At 53.9% G+C, this 21,147-nt stretch overlaps 1 protein-coding gene across 1 annotated transcript in view; it reads left to right on the top strand.

The window, feature by feature from the left end:
- P2RX3 (purinergic receptor P2X 3) overlaps positions 1 to 20,660 on the top strand; it is a 31,756-nt gene extending 11,096 nt beyond the window's left edge. The window contains exons 9-12 of the mRNA XM_056132949.1: positions 19,298 to 19,391; positions 19,690 to 19,755; positions 20,248 to 20,325; positions 20,547 to 20,660. Coding sequence (XP_055988924.1) covers positions 19,298 to 19,391; positions 19,690 to 19,755; positions 20,248 to 20,325; positions 20,547 to 20,660 — 352 coding nt within the window. The remainder of the gene's footprint in view (positions 1 to 19,297; positions 19,392 to 19,689; positions 19,756 to 20,247; positions 20,326 to 20,546) is intronic.
- The last annotated feature ends 487 nt before the right edge of the window (positions 20,661 to 21,147 follow it).

The following is a 21,147-nucleotide window of genomic DNA, read 5'->3' as shown; positions in this document are numbered from 1 at the left end:
GGGGCCAGAAGAGAGCTCAGAGGGCTGGAGCTTGTGCTAATTTATGTGCAGGAGGCCCTGAGTTTAATCCTTAGCATCACATCATGCTCCTGGCACTGTTGGGTATCGCAACAATGGCTCGTAGCATTGCAAATCCTAGCATTGAAACTATCGGTCATGGTTGGCCGAATGTCACCGGGAGTGGCCCCCAGCCCCGCTGAGCACTTCTTGGGAAGAGGCACAAATAACAATCTCCACCCCCCCAAAAAAAGAAACTGCAGTTGTAAAAGGTATTATCTACCCCCCCCCATTCAACTTGATATTGAATATTTTCAATATATACATATATATACATATATGTATATCCTCGGGAAAGAAGAATTTTTTAAAATTGAAAGTGCTTTCATAATCGACTCTAAACTTTAAAAAATCATAGGAAACAACACATATTTTAAAGTAGGTTAAAAATACTGTTTGGCTCACTGGCAGAAATTGGCATATTTCTCCAGTTGGTACATCACACTGAAATCAATACAAAGGATATTTGTATGGTGCCTTAAAATAGCAACACATTAATAAAATTCTCTAGATCTGAAGTGCAGGTTTTCGTCTTCAGAACTCCCCTCTGGCCAGGGGGGGAACCCGCTGTCCCCCGAAATGCTGTATCTGGCAGGAAAGCTTAGGAAAGACGGTGGCCCCTGGCCCCAGTGTCCAACAGTCCCAGGACATCACTGGTCTTTGTCTCCAGCTTCTGAAACTAGCCCCCCACTCCCACCCCCTGCCTCACCGAGTCCAGGCGCTGCCGTATGGGACCAGTGTGCAGGTTCCGTGCGGGGTGACAGGCTGAGCTCTCTGAGGCCCCGTGCTTGTAACTGCTGGGTGGGGGGGCGGGGAGATAAGGGGCTGGTCTGGCCCAGGCCAGAGCCCTCACGTCTGTCCCCAAAGGCCCAGTGCAAACGGGACATTGGCCCAGTTCCCCCCTTTCATCTCTAGAACTTTCCAGGCTGGAGCTCTCTGACTCTCAGACTCTCACGGCCAGCAGAGGGCTCTGCTCCTCTCAAATCCCTCCGGGGTGGGGTGTACCCATCCATCCCTCCTCCTTTCCCCCCACCTCCCACCGCCTTCAGACTGCTGGCATCACCAGGCCCTTAAGCTAATCTAACGCCCAAGGCTGCGGCCTGCCGCCACCACCACGCAGAAGTTTCAGCAAGGAGGGGAAAGACGAGACACTGTGGGAATTCTGTGAGGCTTCTAGCACTGTAGCACTGTCCTCCCATTGTTCGTTGATTTGCTCAAGTGGGCACCGGTAACGTCTCCGCTGTAAGACTTGTTGTTACTGTTTTTGGCATATCGAATACACCACAGGGAGCTTGCCAGGCTCTGCCACGCGGGTGAGATACTATCGGTAGCTTGCAGGGCTCTCTGAGAGGGACTGAGGAATTGAACCTGGGTCAGCCGCATGCAAGGCAAACGCCCTACCCGCTGCGCTATTGCTCCAGTCTGAAGCTTCTAAGCTGCAGGAAATCAGGCCAAGTTCTCTCATTGTCTGCTGGGCTCAGGGTCTCTCTTCCACCCTGGAAGGCAGGAGTTGCCTTCCTCCCTCTTCCAAGCCAGGAAGCCCAGACTCTCGCAGGCTTCCGTGCATTTCCCCAGACTCTCAAGCCAGGGAGCCTGGGTGCAAACACATTTACTGGGACATTTTCCTCCCCTCAAGCAGAGAGAGAGGCCAAGGCCCATCGACCTGGCTGACCTCCAGGAAGACACGCCACTGTGGCTGACCCAGTCCTCTCTCCTTAAAGACCCCGAGGCAGAGCGTCTCCCAGCAGCTCCGGGCTCAGTGCTCAGTGACTTCCTGTCCCCCCAACCCGGGCTTTGCCTCCCAGCCGGGAAGAGGCCCACTTCTCTCCAGGGCCTGCTGCGTTGGCTGCAGAGGGAACGGAGCCCGGTGCAGCCAAATTCCAGTCCACACGCGGCCATCCAGAGGCAGTGCCCACGCGGGAGGGAGAGAAGGAGGGAGGGAGTGCCACATTCCCTCACTAATTGCTTCTGCGGCTCCTTTCCAAGCACCACCCTGGCCCCACCTGTCGTGGTCCTCCCTGCCGAGTCAGAGCTTTCCAGAAGGTTTAGCTGGTGAAGCCCCCCCCTCCCCTGCCCCCTGGAGACTGGGCGGGTGCGGAAGTGGAGCCCCCATCCTGAGATAGGACTTGCCCAAGGTCATGCGTGCAGTTTAGAGGTCACCGTCTCCCAACTCTTACTTCCCATCTCAGAGGCCAGGGGCAGCTTGACCCCGTGACCTGTCCACTCTGGCTGGTTCCTGCTGTGGACAGCTGTGGACAAGCTGGCCTGCCTCGGCCTGAGACTGATGATGTCATAGACTTGGGCTCGGGGGATCCTGGTGCCACTGTCAAAATTATTCTTGCAGGGAATCAGCCACACCCAGTGGTCCTCCAGGGCTACTCCTGGTGGTGTCCTGGGGGCCATTTGTGGTGCTGGAGGTCAAATAGGGTCTGCCACCTGCCAGACTAGTGCCCTACCCTGCCCCTGAACTGTCTCTCTGGCCCAGAAATGATTCTTTCTTTGTGCACCGTCCCACGACTTTTGCTCTATACCCTGCATCTGCATTTCGGTGTTTGTTTTAATTTTTTTTTATTGAATCACTGTGAGATAGACCCATACAAAATTGTTCATGATTAGGTTTCAGTCATACAGTGTTCCAACACCCATCCCTCCACCAGTGTACATTTCCCAGCACTACCAGTGTTCTCAGTTTCCCTCCCATCACTCCCCACCCCCCAGCCTGCCCACCTCTATGGCAGGCACTTTTCCTCTCTCCCTCCCCTCTCCCTCCTCCTTCCCTCCCTTATTCTCTCTCTCTCTCTCTCTCTCTCTCTCTCTCTCTCTCTCTCTCTCTCCTCTTTGGTCATTGTGGTTTGCAGTATTGATACTGAAAGGTTATAAAGAACATCCCTCTACCTACCTCTAACCCCTAGATCTTGTCCAGACTGATCATTCCCAGCTAATTTTGTCATCCTTCTCTATCTTACCTGGGCTGGAGCGATAGCACAGAGGTAGGGCGTTTGCCTTACAAGTGGCCAGCATGGCCGACCCGAGTTCGATTCCTCCGCCCCTCTCGGAGAGCCCGGCAAGCTACCGAGAGTATCTCGCCCGCACGGCAAAGCCTGGCAAGCTCCCCGTGATGTATTCGATATGCCAAACACAGTAACAACAAGTCTCACGATGGAGACATTACTGGGCCCGCTTGAGCAAATCGATGAACAACGGGAGGACCATGACCATGATCTCTATCTTACCTACCCTTAGCCCCCCCACACACTCGTGGTTAGGTCCAACCATTGACCAGTCCCCCGGCGGCTTTTATTTTGTCTCTGTTTTTAGTCTGTGTGGCTAAGATGGCATTTTAGGCTTGAACATGGCATTTTTCGCCCAGTGGATCTATTTTCAGTCATATTGGGGAGGAGGGGTGTGAAGAAGTGTCGGGGCGGGGGGAGGCATCCAGGGATACTTGGCCACCCAGGCTGGACATTAGTGTCAGGCTCGGCAGCGTGGGGGCTGGGGGCCACCAGGGCCATACCAGGTAGTGCTGGGGGTGGGGGGGAGGGACAGTGGTGGAGGGGCTCTCGAGGCGTCTGCTACAGGCCTTGCTTCCATGTCCCCAGTGCCAGCCCCTGGTGTGGTTTGTGGCTCTTCCCAAGTTCCCTGAGATCAGGTGACTGGGGGGCTTATTCCCATATGCGGTGTGGCATTTCTCGAGGACTTCAGAGTCATTCCAAGGGCACAGAGGTGATCAGACACCCCTCAGCAGTTCCCTCCCCCACCGCCCCCTGCCACCTGATCCCACGGTTCCCAGGAGCAGGCCCTTAGCCAGGGCACAGAAGAGTGACAGGCTGTGAGCGCACATGAACAGTGGCGTGTGGCGGTTAGTGAGCTCCTGCGTGTCCCTGTGTGTGAGGGTGAGCAGGGAACCCGGGCAGGCCCAGGCAGGCCTGCGACCCTTCACAGGTAACTGTGTGGAGGCAGAGGGAGCAACAGGGATCAATAAGAAACACGGTCCCTAGCAGGTCCCTGCCGGAAGCAGGTGGCACACGCCATTCAGGAGCATGTTTGAGACACTCGGATGAAAAGGCAGTTTCCAAGGGACACAGACAGTCCTGCAGCCACTGGAGACAGAGACACAGTGTGGATGACCGGATGCTGGGGACAGAGGAGCTGACAGTCTGATGTGACCGGAGTGGTGACATGAGGCAGAAAGGGGGTGGCTGAGGCTGTGTAGGGACAGGGACTGGCCATGGGGACAGTTCTGACCAGCCCCACTGGGGAGAACGCAGCCCTGGTCCCCTTTTAGGAGAGTGTTCCTTGCTTCTTATTCCTGATGACACTGTGGACCGTCATCTGAGAATCATCCTGGACAGGAGTGACCGCGGGGCCATTTCTCTGCTTTCCTAAGGCCCTAGGAAGGTACATAGACCCCTCTCCCCATGCGGTCATGAACCCACTCGAGAGCAGCGTGGGTGGGAATAACATGGGGGCACCCCCTTCCGCTCTTGGCTAGTCCTGCTTCCTCACAGGAAATTGCACCCCAGACAGTCAAGGGGGAGGTTGGGTGCATTCACTTCCAGCCTTTGTTCTCTGCACCGCTTTGTTCTCCACAGGGTATGCAGTTCCAGAACACCCAGGGAGGTCATTAGACACCCTTAGCCTTAGGAGGCAAAGTCTTGAGAGCTAGTAGGTTGGCCAAACCCTTTCATGCCTGGATCTGAGAGGATTCCCAGATCGCTTCCCATTCCCCATCCTGTCACCCAGCGAGGCCCAGAAGGACATTGCTATGATTTTGAGGCAATGAGATAGTCCAGGGCGTAAGGCACTGGGTTAGTCTCCAGCCAACCCCCCATTCAATCCCCAACACCCCATGATCTTCCAGGAATCACTAGCACCTCAAAGCCTAAGCAACTGAGGATCTCCACGAATGACACCTGGCCTTCTGGACAGTGCTCCCTGTCCAGAAGAGAGATGTTGAATTATGCAACAACAACAACAACAAAATCACACAGCTTGATTGAAATCCACCCCATTCAGTGCCCAGAAGCAGAGAACCCACCACATTGCAACGTCCACCTTTCTCTGTCACGTTGTTTATAAAAATAGGAAGACGGAGATAAAGCAGGCGAGGGTGGTAGGCTGGGCTGGTTTCTCCCCTGAGAGCGCCTAAGACAGTTTTGCTACGAAAAGGCAACACAGTTTTGGATTTCCTCTCCTTGCTGTCTGGGACAAAAAACACTTGTTCAGCTGCTCGATGTTCCTCGTGCTGTAGGTGTTTCTAGTGATGGTTGGCGTTGGAAACGTCCCCAGAGTCGCTTCCTCCAAGCTCCGACACTTGGCGCCCGCCCCACTTCCAGGCTGCAGCGCACGCGCCTCCGGCACCATCTCGGGCCGGGTTTGGCGGGAGATTGAGGCAAAGTGCACCCCTGGCGCGGATCCTTGTCTCCCCAGTCTGCACCTTTCCCCTTCCAGAAGCCTGCGTGCTGTCTCTCCACAGGCCCCAGAAGGCTTCCTCTGGGGGAGGCACGTGGGCTCGAGTTGTCCTCCGTCCCTCCCTCATTACTCCCCGATGACGTGAGAGGGGTTCAGTGGACCTGAATCCACACCCCCTTTCTTCCATCACGGCTCTCTTAGCAGCCCTCATGACTGGGAGAGCGTCGAGGGCTGGCCCTCCTTGAGCACTTACCAGTGAGTCCGGACTGAGCAAGAGCTCTTTGTGGACCATCTGGTGCTCTCTGAGAAGGGACTTTTGATGGTGGGGACATGGATGGGTCGTCAAGCACACGCCTTGCATGCATGCCTGCTTATATCCCAGTACCATCTGGACAGAGATGTTGGATCTGGAGATCCAAGTGCCCGGGCTTTCCTGTTACTCCCTGAGGCCGCTTGGCTCAGTGCACTTTGCTGGAACTTGAAACTCCCCACAGCCTCAGCCTAGCATCTGGCCTGGCCAGGATGGTGACTCCCATTTCACAGATGAAGAAACTAAGGCCAAATTGTGTCCCTGAGAGCAGAAGTTTGGTAGCCTGACTCTTGGCTCTGGGTCCACTCAATTTTCCCAGCCTGATTCACACGTTGATGCCAGTACCATCACTGTCACTGTCATTGTCCTCCCATTGTTCATCGATTTGCTCGAGTGGGCCCAGTAATAGTGTGAGACTTGCTACTGTGTTTGGCATATCAAATACGTCACGGGTAGCTTGCCAGGCTCTGCCGTGGGGTGAGATACTCTCAGTAGCTTGCGGGGCTCTCCAAGAGGGGCGGAGGAATCGAACTCAGGTCGGCCATGTTGGCTTCTTGCAAGGCAAACTCCCTACCCGCTGTGCTGTCGCTCCATCATTGATGTTAATTAAGCCGTCTCCAAGTGTGACTCGCCATCGGCTCTCCACCAGTGTCAACCCGTTAAAAGATAAAGGAAGAGGGAGCTAGCCCAGGAGTCAAGGATGTGTGCCTGGCAGGTGCAAGGTCCCCCAAGTTTGATCCCTCACATCCACCGAGCACCAGCAGCTGTCGTTGGTGTCGTTGGGCACTCCAAACACTGCAGCAGCCCCCAAACAACACCTCTTTTTTTTTTATTTCTTTTTGGGTCATACCCGGAGATGCACAGGGGTTACTCATGGCTCTGCACTCAGGAATTACTCCTGGCGGTGCTTGGAGGACCATATGGGATGCTGGGAATCAAACTTGGGTCGGCCGTGTGCAAGGCAAATGCCCTACCCACTTTGCTATCACTCCAGCCCCACAGAACCTCATTTCCAGGCTCCTCTTTTTGAACCGTCTGGCCCAGTGGCATCACTCTCTCTGGAAGTGGCCCTTGGGGTTCCTCAGGGACCCCTTGGGACAGCCGCCCACCCACACCCCGAGAAAATTGACAAGTGCCTTCGAAGCTCAAACGTGATCCATGTTCCTAGAATGGGAGGCACCCCAGCCTGCCGGCAGCGTGCCACCCCACCACGAGTCTGCCAGGAGCTCTTTCCCCGTCGTGTAAAATCAACTGGAAACGTGTATCTCAGCTGGCAGAAGTCACTTCCCACCAGGCAAGAGCGTTGCCGACACCACCGCCCCACGCTTGGAAACCCAAATTCCGGGCCCGCGTTTTCCTTCACGAGTCCAAGCCGGATCCCGCAGGTTGACGGCTGCTATTTTCCCGGCTGCTGGCACGCCTCCAGGTCTCTGCTGCAGGAAGGATTCCCGCCCCTCTCGAGGAAGACGGGGTGTCCGTGTCCCTGCCGCAGGAAGGGATTCCACCCCTCTCGGGGAACACGAGTCGTGTCGAAACAGATATCTAAGTGCTTCCAAGGGATTTGTACTGGGGGGGACAGAAAACCTTCTTGTGTCCTTTGACAGCCTGTGTCAGCTCAGAGCGGGCTGTGCTCTGAAGCCCATCGCCACCAGCAGGAGGAACTGAGACAGGGAGGCCTCTTCAGGCCACCCTGGAGATGGGTGTGACACTCTTGTCCCAGTGCTCGATGATGGCGGGGAAAAATGGGACCAGGCCCTGGAATCCAGAGACTTTTCATAGAGTGGAAGTGAAAAATTTGAGCCAAGTAGTGAAATATGTTTACACAAACAGAATATGACCGGGCCAGAACAATGGTACAGCAGGGAGGGCATTTGCCTTACATGTGGCCAACCTGGGTTTGATCCCCAGCATCCCATATGGTCCCCTGAGTTCCGTCAGGAGTGATCCCAGAGTACAGAGCCAGGAGTCACCCCTGAGTATTGCTGGGTGTGACACAAACAAACAAACAAATAAAAAAAAAAAAAATCCAAAAAGCAACCATTTCTGGGCAAGTCAAGAACAGATACAGTGAAGCTGGAGTGAGGTCCAAAGGCCTGGATTCCTGGGGTTCAGGAGCCGTGCAGGCTGGGATCCAGTCCTGGCCACACTTGAGCCTTCCAAGTCCCTCTGTGAGCCTCGGTTTCCTCCTCTATCAGAGACTCACCAAGACTCCTTCTAGCTCTGGAAGTCTGAATAATGCACGTGGGTGTCTGGGGAAGGGCTCTGGGAAGCTTAGCTGCTGAAGCCTGCACTATTATTTATAGACCTCTCACTTCAGAGCCGAGCGTCAACCCTGCCCCACACAAGCACATCTGACAAATGATTTATTATGGTAATTGACGTTTGTACTTACTCATTCTTTATCGCTGCCCGTGCGTGAGGGAGCATGTGTGTGTGTGCGTGTGTGTGCGCGCGCGCGCATATGCACACACCTCGGAGTGTCTTAGCTCTGCAGGCCTCAGAATAGTTTAGTCCTATGGAGGCCAGACATATAGTCCAGGGGCAAAGATCTTTGCCTTGCATTATGCAGACCCTGGTTGGAATCCCCAGCACCACATCTAGTCCTGTGAGCGCTGTTGACTCTTGAGAACAAAGCCGTTAGTTGCTCCTGGGCCTGGCTGAGTATGGCCCCCAGAGGGAAAAACAATGCTCAGGGGTTACTCCTGGCTCTATACTCAGGAATCACTCCTGGAGGTGCTCACAGGACCTTATGGGATTCCAGGGATTGAACCTGGGTCGACCACATGCAAGGCAAACGCCCTATCTGCTCTACTATCGCTCCAGCCCCAACAATTCAGTCTTGAATTGGGGTGTGGGAGCTGTCTGATCAGGGAATAGTGCGTCAAGGAGGTCCCGCGAGGAAGGCGTTCTCAGCTAGGGTTTGTAGAGGGGCACCAAGCCCCTTTCCTCCTCCCCTCCTCCCCCCCCCCCCCCCACTCCCCCAGCACAGAGAGCTGAGAAGAGGAGGAAGGGAAACTGGTCTGAGCTCTGGGATCACAGCAGTCACAGGCAGAAGCAGTGGTGGAAAAATCACTCCATCTCTTCCACCATCTGCCCCCCCCCCCATGCCCCTGAGAAAGCAGACAGACAGAAGCACAGCCATGGAGGCCAGCCTGTGAGGCCCCCCAGGACCCCAAAACATAGACAGCATACCCGCACACAAACTCCCTGCGTATTCCCGGGAGAGATGCCAGCGCCAGCCCTACCCCAGCTCAGGCTTTTGATCCCTTCACGGGCACATGTGGGGGTGCTCTGATGGTGTGAGTGTGGGGGGCGGAGTCTTTTCAGCTCAACCCCGCCGTGTTCTCCTCCACCATGGAGGCAGCACTGAGTCCTCATATGTGTGTGTGGGGGGGGGGAGAGGGACACAGACCTTGCATTCTTGTGGGCCTAGAGTCCAGCTGCAGCTGCAGTGGCCGGCAGGCCTGCGGCGGAAGGAGCTAGGTACTGTGGTCAGTAGCTGGTCTCTCCTTGACAAGTCTGTGCCAGGGACTGTGGGCAGCCAGCGGCCCCCACGACCCCCAACTGCTACTCCCCGCCTGACTTTCACAGCCCGAGGCCACGTTTATGACAGACCCACCTTGGTACCTGTGTTTAATAGCACTGTAGCACTGTTCTCCCGATGTTCATTGATTTGCTCGAGCGGGCCAGTAACACTGTGAGACTTGTTGTTACTGTGTTTGGCATATGGAATATGTCACAGGTAGCTTGCCAGGTTTTGCTGTGTGGGTGAGATACTCTCGGTAGCTTGCCAGGAGGGGTGAAGGAATCAAACTCAGGTCGGCTGGGTTGGCCGCATGCAAGGCAAACACCCTACCCACTGTGCTATAGCTCCAACCCCCTGTGTTTAGTAAGTGAGAGAAATCCAAAGAGGATTTCCAACATATTTGTTGTTGTTTTGCAGTGGGTGGGTGGAGACCACACCCGGTGGTGCTCAGGGGTCACTTCTGGTGGGCTTTGGGGGGGACCATCTGGGGTGCCAGGTAATAAACCCAGGTCAGCCACATGCAAGACAAGTGCTAATCCCTATTAATCCCTATGCTATTTCTAGCCCAGGATTTCCGTTTTTCTATTTCCATAAATTTTTCATTATTATTAGTAGTATTTTGTTTTGGGGGGCCACACCTGGCAGTGCTCAGGGATTACTCCTGTTTCTGCATTCAGGGGATCATTCTTGACAGGGCTCAGGGGACCACATGGGGTTCCAGGGATCGAACTGAGGTCATCCGCATGCAAGACAAGTGCCTTACCCCCACTACACTATTTTTCTGGCCCCAGAATTTTCTTTTTTTAATTAAAAATTTATTTTTAAATTAAATCATTTTAAAATTTTTATTTAAAAATTAAATTGTTTTAAAGTTTTTATTTAAAATAATTTTTGTTAAATATTTTGATTTACAGTTATTCATAATTGAGTTTTAGGCATACAGTGTTCTAGCATTAATTTCATCACCAGTGTCACCACCTGCCCCCCACTAGTGTGTCCCAAGGTTCCCTCTCCCAGGCCCCCAGCTCCCAGCCTGACACCTTGATAGAATCCTTTTAAAGTTAGGATTTCCTTATTTTTTTCTTTTTGGCTTTTTGGGTCACATCCAGCCATGTTCAGCCATTACTCCTGGCTCTGCACCCAGGAATCTCTCCTGGCAGTGCTCAGGGGGGACCTTATGGGATGCTGGGAATCGAACCTGGGTCGGCTCCGTGCAAGGCAGAAGCCCTACCCACTGTGCTATTGCTCCGGCCTCATGATTCCCATTTTTAAAGCAAAGAGCAAGGATCAGAGCTAGCAAAGTTCAGCATGCGTTTCACCAACAGAGAAGCCACAAAGTGCCTCTCCCTGCCCCCCCCCCCCCGCCCCTGCCCCCCTGCTCCACAACCCCTCCAACCGGGAACTCTCCCAGCTGTGTTTGTGTCATCTCGTTCCCGCTTGTACGCTCCCTTAGGGTTGTTTTAGGGTTTAGGTGTGATTCTGTGTGATTTGGTAGGTTATTTTAGGGGGTCTGGGAAGGCTCAAAAAGCGTTCCATATAAAGTAATGGTATTTCCGTCCCCGTTTCAAGGCCATTTCAGCTTACACAAGCTCTCATGGCAACACGCCGCTTTGGATAGCGGGGGCAAACCTGTATCTCCATGTCGCGCTTTGGGGAAACTGAGACAAAGTGCCACAGGAGTGTGCCCTGAGTTGTGTCAAACAATTCTGGCCACGCTAGCCTTAATAGCATACGGTTCACTGTGGCACCACCAGCTTCCCCACTAAGCTGCTGGTGCAGTTCCCCGGTGGAGGGATGCAGAGGGGTGCAGAGGCCTCCTGCGGGTCCCTAGCAGAGCGACTGAGCCGCATATGTCACTCTCCATCCTTCTCCCTTCTTCCTGTCCGCAGGGGTGGGGCCCCACCATTCATACCTACTCTGAGTATTACGGTGTTTTTTTTTTTTGGTTGTTTTTTTTTTTGTTTTATTTGGGGACCACACCTAGCAGTGCTCAGCTGCCAGGTCTTAAGTTTTCCTGTTTGGGAGAGAAATAGCATGGAGTTATCCCCTTAAACAACTTCCCCCTGAAGCAGGGTCACTCGAGAGAAACACAGTAGTCAGCCTGAGGAAAGCTGGAGGTCTCCACATCCCAGACTCTCACCTGCAAGCTGTCAGGAATCTGAGAAGCTCCTTGTAACCCCCCACTTCCCTGCATGGAGCATTTCCTAACCAGGACCTCGGTCATAGAGAGACTCAGGAGATGTGGCACCGTTCTAGACAGTGGTTCAAATACCAGCCGTTCTCTGAGGGGCTGCAGCAGCAGACAGAGGGGTGGGTCTCAGCAGAGAGAGGGGTGTAGACCAAGGCATCTCCTTCCACTCTGTTCTGGAGGAGAAGAAAACGCACGCCTAACTGGTAGCCCCTGCTCATTTCTCTGGTATTAATACACCACCATGGATAGTGTATTAAGCCCCCACTTTTTTTTAAATATATAGTTGATGTTTTGTTTGTTTTGTTTTGGGGGCCACATCTGGCAGTGCTCAGGTCTTACTCCTGCTGCTGTGGTCAGGGATCACTCCCAAAGGGCTCTAGGGACCATAAGTAGTGCCATATAGGGAGAGACGGTATTGACTGAACCTACATCGACTAGGTACAAAGCAAGTACCTTAATCTCTGCACTGTCTCTCTGACCCCCAACCCTGGACATTTTTCAGCTATAAAAGACACATCCTTGAGGGTGAGGCTGGAAAGAGATGGACCCAATGGGCCCTACCAGCCACACTGCTTTCATTCATCTCTGTCTCTGTAGCCAGCACCTTTAGAATCTCCAAATCCTTTCCCAGGAGAGGACGGGCCATGCCCTCAGTCAGGAACTCCACCCCTGCCTCTGGCCTTCCCAGCCTTTAAATTCTCCCCTCTCCAGGCACCTTTCACAGGAAGCCTTCCTGGATATGCCGGATTAGACCCAGATCTTTTTTTTTTTTCTTTTTGGGTCACACCTGGCGTTGCACAGGGGTTACTCCTGGTTCTGCACTCAGGAATTACTCCTGGCGGTGCTCAGGCGACCATATGGGATGCTGGGAATCGAACCTGGGTCGGCCACGTGTAAGGCAAACACCCTACCCACTGTGCTATCGCTCCAGTCCCAGGCCCAGATCTTTTCAAGCTAGTGCCTCCCCTCTGCCTCACAGCCCTAAGATCTGATTTTACCTACTTAAAAACCCAGTTGGGTGAGGAGTCAACCTACCATCCTCTCGCCAGAGTGGCGCTTGTCCAGCTTGTAGCAGTACCTGGTGCAGAGGAAGAGTGTGCTCAGGATTCTTGGAGGGAGGAATGGAGGGATGAGAATGAATGAAAGGTCACCACGCTAACCCTTAGGGATGAGTAGCACTGTAGCACTGTCCTCCCGTTGTTCATCGATTTGCTCGAGCGGGCCCAATAACGTCTCCATTGTGAGAGACTTCTTGTTACTGTGTTTGGCATATCAAATACGTCACAGGTAGCTTGCCAGGCTTTGCCGTGTGCGCGAGATACTCTCAGAACTTGTCGGGCTCTCTGACAGGGGCAGAGGAATCGAACCCGAGTCAGCAGGGTGCAAATCAGATGCCCTACCCACTGGGCTATCGCTCCAGCCCATGCATATGTATTTTGGAATTATTGTTTTTGTGTCTGGGGGTTTAGATACCCCGAAACAGGGCAGCTGGGTCAAACGAAAGATCCAGTCTTACTTTTAGAATTTTCCCTTTTTTGAGGAATATCCATATGAGTAGGAGTTGGTAAAGGGTTTTAGGGGTAGAGCAACAGAGATCTATGACTGTGAAGTGGGGGCAGAAACTATACCAGAGGGGCATCACTTTGAGGGGTTCTGTATCACTCACTCCCTGGGGAGGCAATGATGCTGGCGGGGTCTCTGGGTGACTTATGAGAAATAGGGAGAAGAGAGGTGGCAGCCTTGAGAAGGGAATCTGCTGTTTCTCTCCACCTCTGCTGCACCGAGGACAACTGAGGAAGTCTAGGACACATAAGGGTCCATTGTGGGCCGGTCCTAGAGCTTACCCAGGGCTTTCGGGGTCTGTCACCTTTGCCTCTCAGAAAAGAATTTCAGGAACAGATGAGTAGTGAAGTAAAAACGGGTTATATTTGGAAGTTCTGAGGAAGGGGTGGGGTGGGGGAGAAGAGAGAGAGAGAGAGAGAGAGCGCATGGACTTCTCCAGCATGAAGAGGGAGCCCCAGCATATATCACAGCGTTAGATATGAAAGTATGAAAGTCCACATCTCAAAACAGGAGATGCGGGTGACACATGTGCTTGGGAGCCACACACACTCATCAGCAACCATGACACTCAGGCAGCACGTGGGCTCAAGTAGCATAGGCCAGTGCTTCCTTTGTTCAAACTGCCCCCAGGTGGGGTTTTCTAGCTAGGTAAGAGTCTGTTGCTAGGGTGGTTGCCAAGGGGTAGAGTTGAGGGAGCAGTCAATAGTCTTCTTTGACATTCCTTTCCTGGCCTTTGTTCCTGCTGGAGCTTCTGGGGGGGGGGGGGGGGGGGTTCCAGCCTTCTCTGGGTCTGTGCTAGTGTCTAGTAAAGGTTTTATCAGGCCTTAGTTCCTGTGTCCACAAGGTTGGTCCTTGGGGCTAGTGGGTTTTATTACTTCCCAAGAACTCATTAACCATTGGGGTGCCCTTCGCTGCCTGCCTGGCTCAGTAGGCTGGGTCACATTGGGAGCAGACCCGGACTCTAGGCCTAGGTGTTGAGTGGCACACTCCCATTTCCAAGTCAGGAAACCCAGCCCCAGGCAGGGAGGTGTCAGGAACCAGGGGAGATCCGGTGAAAAAATGGGGTGTGGGAGTGCACTAACTTTGCTTCTTGAGATGAGGAGACCTAGTATATGGCTATGGGGACTCACCTTGCAAATACCAGTACCTCCCCTCCTTCCCAGCGGGAGAATAAAAGAAATTAGCCAGGCTCCAGCAGGCAGCAGGCCACAAAATAGAACATTCTGGAATGCTGACTACACTCTATAACTTAATCGCCTGGTTTGGAATCCTAGTTTCCCTCTCTGAGTTTGGTTATGTGAACTTGAAGCAGTTTGGAGTTATCATTTTATTTATTTTTGCTATGTTGGGGCTCCTTCCCAGTCCTGCCACATGCTGGGCCTGTTGCTCTACGGCCTGGCCATGTCTCCCAGGCCCTGGTTTGGGGGCTTCGGACCAAGGAACTTAACCTCCCTGAAGATGCTTCATACGTCCAATGGGAGCAGTGACAATTCTGAATTTTATGGGCTTGTCAGCACCACAGGGATTCTTCAGCCCCGAGCACAGCATGGGGCCACTTACTGCTCTGGACCAACAGGGGCCGCTCTTTTATTTTAATTTTTATTTAGGCATTGCTCCAGACCGCTGTGCTAGCGGGTAGGGCGTTCGCCTTACACGCGGCCAACATGGCCGACCCGAGTTCGATTCCTCCGCCCCTCTCGGAGAGCCCGGCAAGCTACCGAGAGTATTCGATATGCCAGACACAGTAACAACAAAGTCTCCAATGGAGACGTTACTGGGCCCGCTCGAGCAAATCGACGATCAACGGGAGGGCCTTTACTTTACTTACTATTTAGGCATTGTGATTTAGAGTGGTGTTTTTGTTTTTGTTTTTGTTTTCTGTTTGTTTTTGCTTTTTGGGTCACACCTGGCGATGCACAGGTGTTACTCCTGGCTTTGCACTCAGGAATTACATCTGGTGGTGCTCAGGGGACCATATGGGATGCTGGGAATCGAACATGGGTTGGCCGCATGCAAGGCAAACGCCCTACCAGCTAAAGACCCTTTAATTGTAATTCTTATCATTGGGATACATGTTTGTTTGTTTGTTTTTCTTTTTTGGGTCATACCCGGCGATGATACACAGGGATTACTCCTGGTCCTGCACTCAGGAATGACTGCTGACGGGGCGGTACTTAGGAACTATATGGGATGCCAGGGATCAAACCCGGTCGGCCACGTTCAAGGCAAACACCATACCCACTGTGCTATCACTTCAGCCCCGGGATACATGTTTATAACAGTGTTGGCTCTGAGGCTTTTGATACATACCTTCGCTTCCCTTCTACACCACCCAAGTGTTCAGGCCCCTTAGCACTACCCCTGTATTACCAACCACCTGCCACCTCTTTCCCCCCATCTCCTCCCTTCCCACGCACTCTCATTTCGTAATCCAGGATCACGGGTTTGCCCGTGTTAATCCTGTCCATTCCCTTATCTTGTTACTCTGTATATCACAGATGAGAGAGAGTATCCGGTCTTTGTCCTTCTTTTGACTTCCTTTGCTTAATGTGAGATCCTCTAGTCCCATCCAAGTGGTGGTGAAGTGCATGATTTCACTGTCTTCCATTGTGTATCCACACCACAACTTCTTGATCCACTCATTTGTCTGTGGACACTTGGGCTGTTTCCATAGCCTGGCTGTGGTCTCAGCACGGTTAGGAACAGAAGCCGGCATGCATCTTTTTGAATGAGTGTTTCTGTTTTGGGAACGCTAGGAAGTGGAATCGCAGTTTTCTATAGACACTGAACCAGACATTGTTGCCAGCCGTGAGGGAGGGGCCCTTCACCATCACAGCCCACAAACCCTGATTGTTACTAGCCTTTGGGCTAGGGAGGTCATATCTGGTGATGTTCAGGACTTACTCCTGGCTCGGTGCTTAGGAATCTATCCTGGTCAGGATCAGGGGACCATATGGGGTGTCAGAGATCGTACTCAGGTCGATCGCATGCAAGCCCCTTGCCTGTGGAAGGTGATTCCTCTGATGCTGCATTGCCAGCCTTCTTCAACAGCACCATTCTCACTGGTGTGAGATGATGCCTCAGTATCATTTTGATTTGGATTTCCCTGATCAGGGATGAGATCAACTCTTTTCTGTACTGATCGAAGGGTGACTGTTCTCTTTTTGGCGGGAGGGTCACACCCAGGGGTTATTCCTGGCTCTGCACTCAGGAATTACTCCTGGCGGTGCTCCAGGGACCATATGGGATGCTGGGAATCGAACGCAGGTCGGCCGCGTGCAAGGCAAATGCCCTACCTACTGTGCTATCGCTCCAGCCCCGGGTGACTGTTCTTATTGCTCAGGTTGCCTCTCCAAGGGGCAGGATGTCATGATCAGGGCGTAGGGAGACACCACCATGTCACTGCATCCTGATCCTAGGATTAGCCAAGAAAAGGGTCGTGCTGTTAGCACTCCTCCCTCTGGATATTTGCTCCTCCCCAATGCCAAACTCAGAGAGGTAAAGTGGCCTGCCCTGGCTCAGAAAGCTCTAGAGGGGCCAGAGAGATAGCACAGGGATTAACCCTCCTGGCACCAAATATGGTTCCATGAGCCCCACCAGGAGTGACCCCCAAACTCAGAGCCAGGAGTAAGCCCTGAACACTACTGGATGTGCTCACCCTCCAAAATAAATAAGCTGTAGAACCATGCCTAGATCTGCACGTCCTTTCTTAGAGGGCGTGTTCTAGAACAAGAGCAGCATTGGACTTAGCTGGCTCTAATTTGGTTTCGGGTTTGTTTTTTTTTGGGGGGGGGGCAGCAATGATCAGGGCTTCCCCAGCTAAGGTGCACCGGGATCACTCGTGGTGGGACCCAGGGGGTCCCCATCTGGTGCTGGGATCAAACCTAAGTAGATCACATGCAAGGCAAGCGCCCTGCCCATTGTGCCAACTCTCCAACCCCTGGCTCAGATGTTGAGTGATTCCCCCAGTTTTGAGTCTTCTTGTGGGTTTTTATTTGCGGGGGGGGTCTGGTCACTGTTTCCTAAGCCTCAGTCTCCTGGGCACTCCCCCTCCTCCCTGCCGCCCGGAGAGGAGCACCAGTTCCTGCCAAGCCTCTCCCGAGGGTGGGTGGCTGGTGAGATAATGATCTTATCATGCTTGTTGCCTCTTGGAAGGCAGGTCCTGGAGCCTAACCAAAAGCGATTTGGTTTTCCTCCCTGTTCCCTGCACATTCCTTCTGAAGATAAATTTAGCCAGCCCTCGCGCTGAACGGAGGCCCAGGATGTCGACTCGCTGTTCTTTGAGTCGGTGGTGGAGCCCTGGGCTGGGAGTGCAGACGTGGGGCCGGCCCCTCTGTGAGCAGCCCTCGGCCCTGACCACATTCCAATGTGACGGGAGCATGTGCAAGCTCTACCCATGCCCTGAGCAGCTGTGTAGCACCTGGGGCCATGTGGCATTCATGGCTCTGGGTGAAGGGCCTGGACTTAGCTCAGAATTTCCATTCCAGAGATTCTTCCATTCCAGAGCCAGTCTTCCCACCTGTAAAATGGCCCTGTGGGGGGCTTTACCCATGAGGTTGCACTGAGATGCTTCTGTTGGGAGCTACACGCTGGTTCTTTGTTTCTTTGGGTTTTTTTTGTTTTTTTTGTTTTGTTTTGTTTTGTTTTGTTTTGTTTTTCTTGGTTTGTTTTTGGTTTTTGTTTTTGAGCCACGTACCTGGCTGTGCCCAGAAATCACTTCTTCCAGTGGGAATTATATGTGATGCCAGGGATCAAACCCGTGTCAGCCAAATGCAAAGTAAGCCCCTGACCTGCTGTACTACTGCTCCACGCCACTCCCCCTTACCATATTTTTAAAGGTCAGTCACCCCATCTATCATTCCTGACCTCCAGATATTTGCTTCCTTTTTGCTTGGGGACCACACCCAATAATGTTCAGGGGCTACTCCTAGATCAGTGCTCTGTGGCTGTTCCCAACAGAGTTGTGGAGACAGTGCAATGCTAGGAATTGAACTTGGGGATCTTGCAGGCAAAGGATGTGCTCAGTCCCTGTAAGCCATGGGCACTGTAGGCCCTTTCTTCCTCTGGGCATGCTCAGACCTCACCTTATTCCTGGGATGCTTGCCCCAGGCAGGCACTTGCCCACTTCATAGCTAGCTCTAATAGGAAACCAGAGTGTGGCGCTTTGCATATGGGAGCACTTTGCCCAGGGCAGACAGAGCCAGAAATGCTCCCCCTGTAGAAGCCTCCTGCCCAGTGCAGTCTAAGGCTTGGTCACCATGAGACAGTAGGCAAGTCCCATCACTACCCCAGGCATGTCAGAAGAACACCCACCTCGCTGTGCCCAGGGAAATTTCTGGGCAGTTGTTCACAGGAACCCCAGTACACCCCCAAGGCTCCCACAGTCGAGGCAGAGAAGGGCCTTGCAGACAGCCTTGATCTTGAGTGAAACTGGCCCTGAGTGTCAGAGCCTTTATTAAACCTGGAAGCCTCCTTGGAGCCTTGTTTGAAAATTAGAGCCATCAAGGGCCAGGAAGAAGGTTTGAAGAGTTGGAGGAGCTGCTTTGAGTGAAGGAGGTTGGGTGCAATCCTCATCACTTCATGATCCCCCAAGCACCAAGCCTGGAGTAGCCCATGAGCACTCCTGGGTGTGGCCCAATCATCTCTGCACCAAGAAATTAATAGAGTAGTCACATCCTGTTGCCAAGTTTGTGTCGAGGGCAGAATGAAAGGAACTTGTCTTGTAATTCAGTCAGCAGGGACAGCCCAGCAGCAGTGTCCGGGCCTGGCTGTATCCTGGAACCCTGGCCACACCCTTAGCTTTGGTCAGTCTTCGGGGCCACTCTCTGAAGCCACAGTGTAGTTTGAATTCTCTTCACTCACAGTGACAGAGTGTCTCAAAGAGGTTAAGCAGAGCAGGCAGGTAGCAGAGAGCATACGCGCACATACACCCCCCCCCACACACACACACGCACATACACACACACAGGCGTGGAGGACTCTAGCAGGCAGGGGTGGACTTGGGCAGCGAGCCAGGCCTGGGGATGCCCAAATGGTTCAGACTGAAGAAGATGTCAGGAGGGTGAAGGAAAGGCAGAAGGAACCCCCTCCCCCACCCAGAGGTCACCTGCTGATCATCAAGTGAGGCTGGAGTCCAGGGCTGCTGGGTGCATGAGGCGCAGAGATTCTAGAACCCTGAAGGCTCGGGCAGGCAGCCACAGTGGGACCCCCCCCCCCCCCTTTTCCATCTGGCCTCCAGGTTTGCCAAGTACTACAAGATGGAGAACGGCAGTGAGTACCGCACACTCCTCAAGGCCTTCGGCATCCGCTTCGACGTGCTGGTCTATGGGAACGTGAGTCCCCAGCTGCTGGGCTGGATGGGAGGAACCACAGACCCATCCCAGGGGGCAGAGGCTCCTCAGTGTGTGTGTGTGTGTGTGTGTGTGTGTGTGTGTATTGGTAGGGCGGGGTCAGGTCTTGCCACTGGCTGGAACCGAGACCCTCAGCTGGTCATAGCCCCACACCCTCACCTGTCCTGGGTGGGTGCTGGGCACCTATCAGCTGTGGGGAACCTTCTGCTGTCCTGAGCCTCTTGGTCAGGGCCGGGCGGCCTCCACCTCACCTCACCAGCCTCGGTCTTTGTGCATCCAGGCCGGCAAGTTCAACATCATCCCCACTATCATCAGCTCTGTGGCAGCCTTCACCTCCGTGGGAGTGGTGAGTTGAGGTCGGGCAGGGCGGGGGCTGGCTGGCCAGCAGGGTCCCACCCGGGGTGGCCATGCTGCTGGCTCGGCAGCCACCTCCATCATGAGCATCTCGGCCCTGCTCGGGACGGCCTCAGCCTCCACAGCTGCCTCATTTGCTGGAGGCATCGCTGCCGCTCCCAAGTTCCCTTTGCGCACCTGAGTGTGTGTGTGTGTGTGTGGGGGGGGGGTAGCGGGAGCAGAGTCCAGGCATCAGGAACAGAGCCCAGCTCTGAGGGACTTGTCATCCCTCTATCCCCGACCAAGTCCCCGCTCTGTGGTCCCCACTGGATGCCTGTGAGGCAGGATCTGGGGACAGTGCATGAAGTCACTGGACAATTACCTCAGAGGAAACGGCCATCCTGGATGACACCCTGGCACACACCCCTCCCTCACCTCCCCTGAGCGCCCGCCCCCAGTTGCCCGCTCTCCTGCTGGTCCCCTGAGCCCCCCACCTTCTCCTTAGGGCACTGTACTGTGTGACATCATTCTGCTCAACTTCCTCAAGGGCGCTGACCAGTACAAAGCCAAGAAGTTTGAGGAGGTGAGGAGGGCCCTGGGTGGGGTCCAGGGCCTGACTACCCCATGCTTCACCTTTCTGGGAGTTCCCTAGGTGTGGGGTATACACCTGCTGGGTGTCCCAGAGGAGTTGGGGGTCCTGTAGATATACCCCGGCAGGATCCCCTACATTGGGGATTGTGGGGAGATACCCCTAAGAGCCAGGCACACAGACGGGCCACCATGAGCCATCTGTCCTGCCTACAGGTCAACGACACCACCCTCAAGGTGGCCGCCTCAGCCAACCCCGTGTTCCCCAGCGACCAGGCCACCGAGGAGAAGCAGTCCACGGATTCGGGGGCCTACTCCATTGGCCACTAGATCCTCTTCCTGGGGCCCCTGTGCTGGCCTTGGGGCTCCAGGCCTCCCCTTGGGGGAAGAGATTTGGGGAGGGGGAGGGACCCTCCCATTCTGTGTCGCCTGCAAGGGCGCTTCTGTCAAGACCCCCAGTATCTGAGCTTCCCGGCACCCCCAAAGAACCCCCTCCACTAAGACCAGTTCCACCCTTACCCCTTATCTCAGCCCTGCCTGCTCCCCAAGACCCTGGGGAACTGGTCCCTGAATCACTCCTCCCCCCAAAATAGATAATCATAGGAATGATGATTCCCAAGGCTCAAAGCAGCCTTCACAGTTATCCCGGAACTTAGCATAGTCCTAGCACGTAGACTCTAGTTTCCCTGTGTTGAGGTGCCCCAAGGTCCATCAGGCAGGAAGAGAGAGAGAGAGCTGGGGCCCAGTCCACACCCCCTCACCCCTAAGACATCAAAGATCTCACCCAGCTCAGCCCCAATCTGCTCAGTTCTGCCGG

This window comes from Sorex fumeus, unplaced genomic scaffold (genome assembly GCF_029834395.1).
Source record: "Sorex fumeus unplaced genomic scaffold, SorFum_2.1 ptg000007l, whole genome shotgun sequence".
Lineage (NCBI taxonomy): Eukaryota > Metazoa > Chordata > Mammalia > Eulipotyphla > Soricidae > Sorex > Sorex fumeus.
This window is presented reverse-complemented; position numbering and strand designations above follow the sequence as displayed.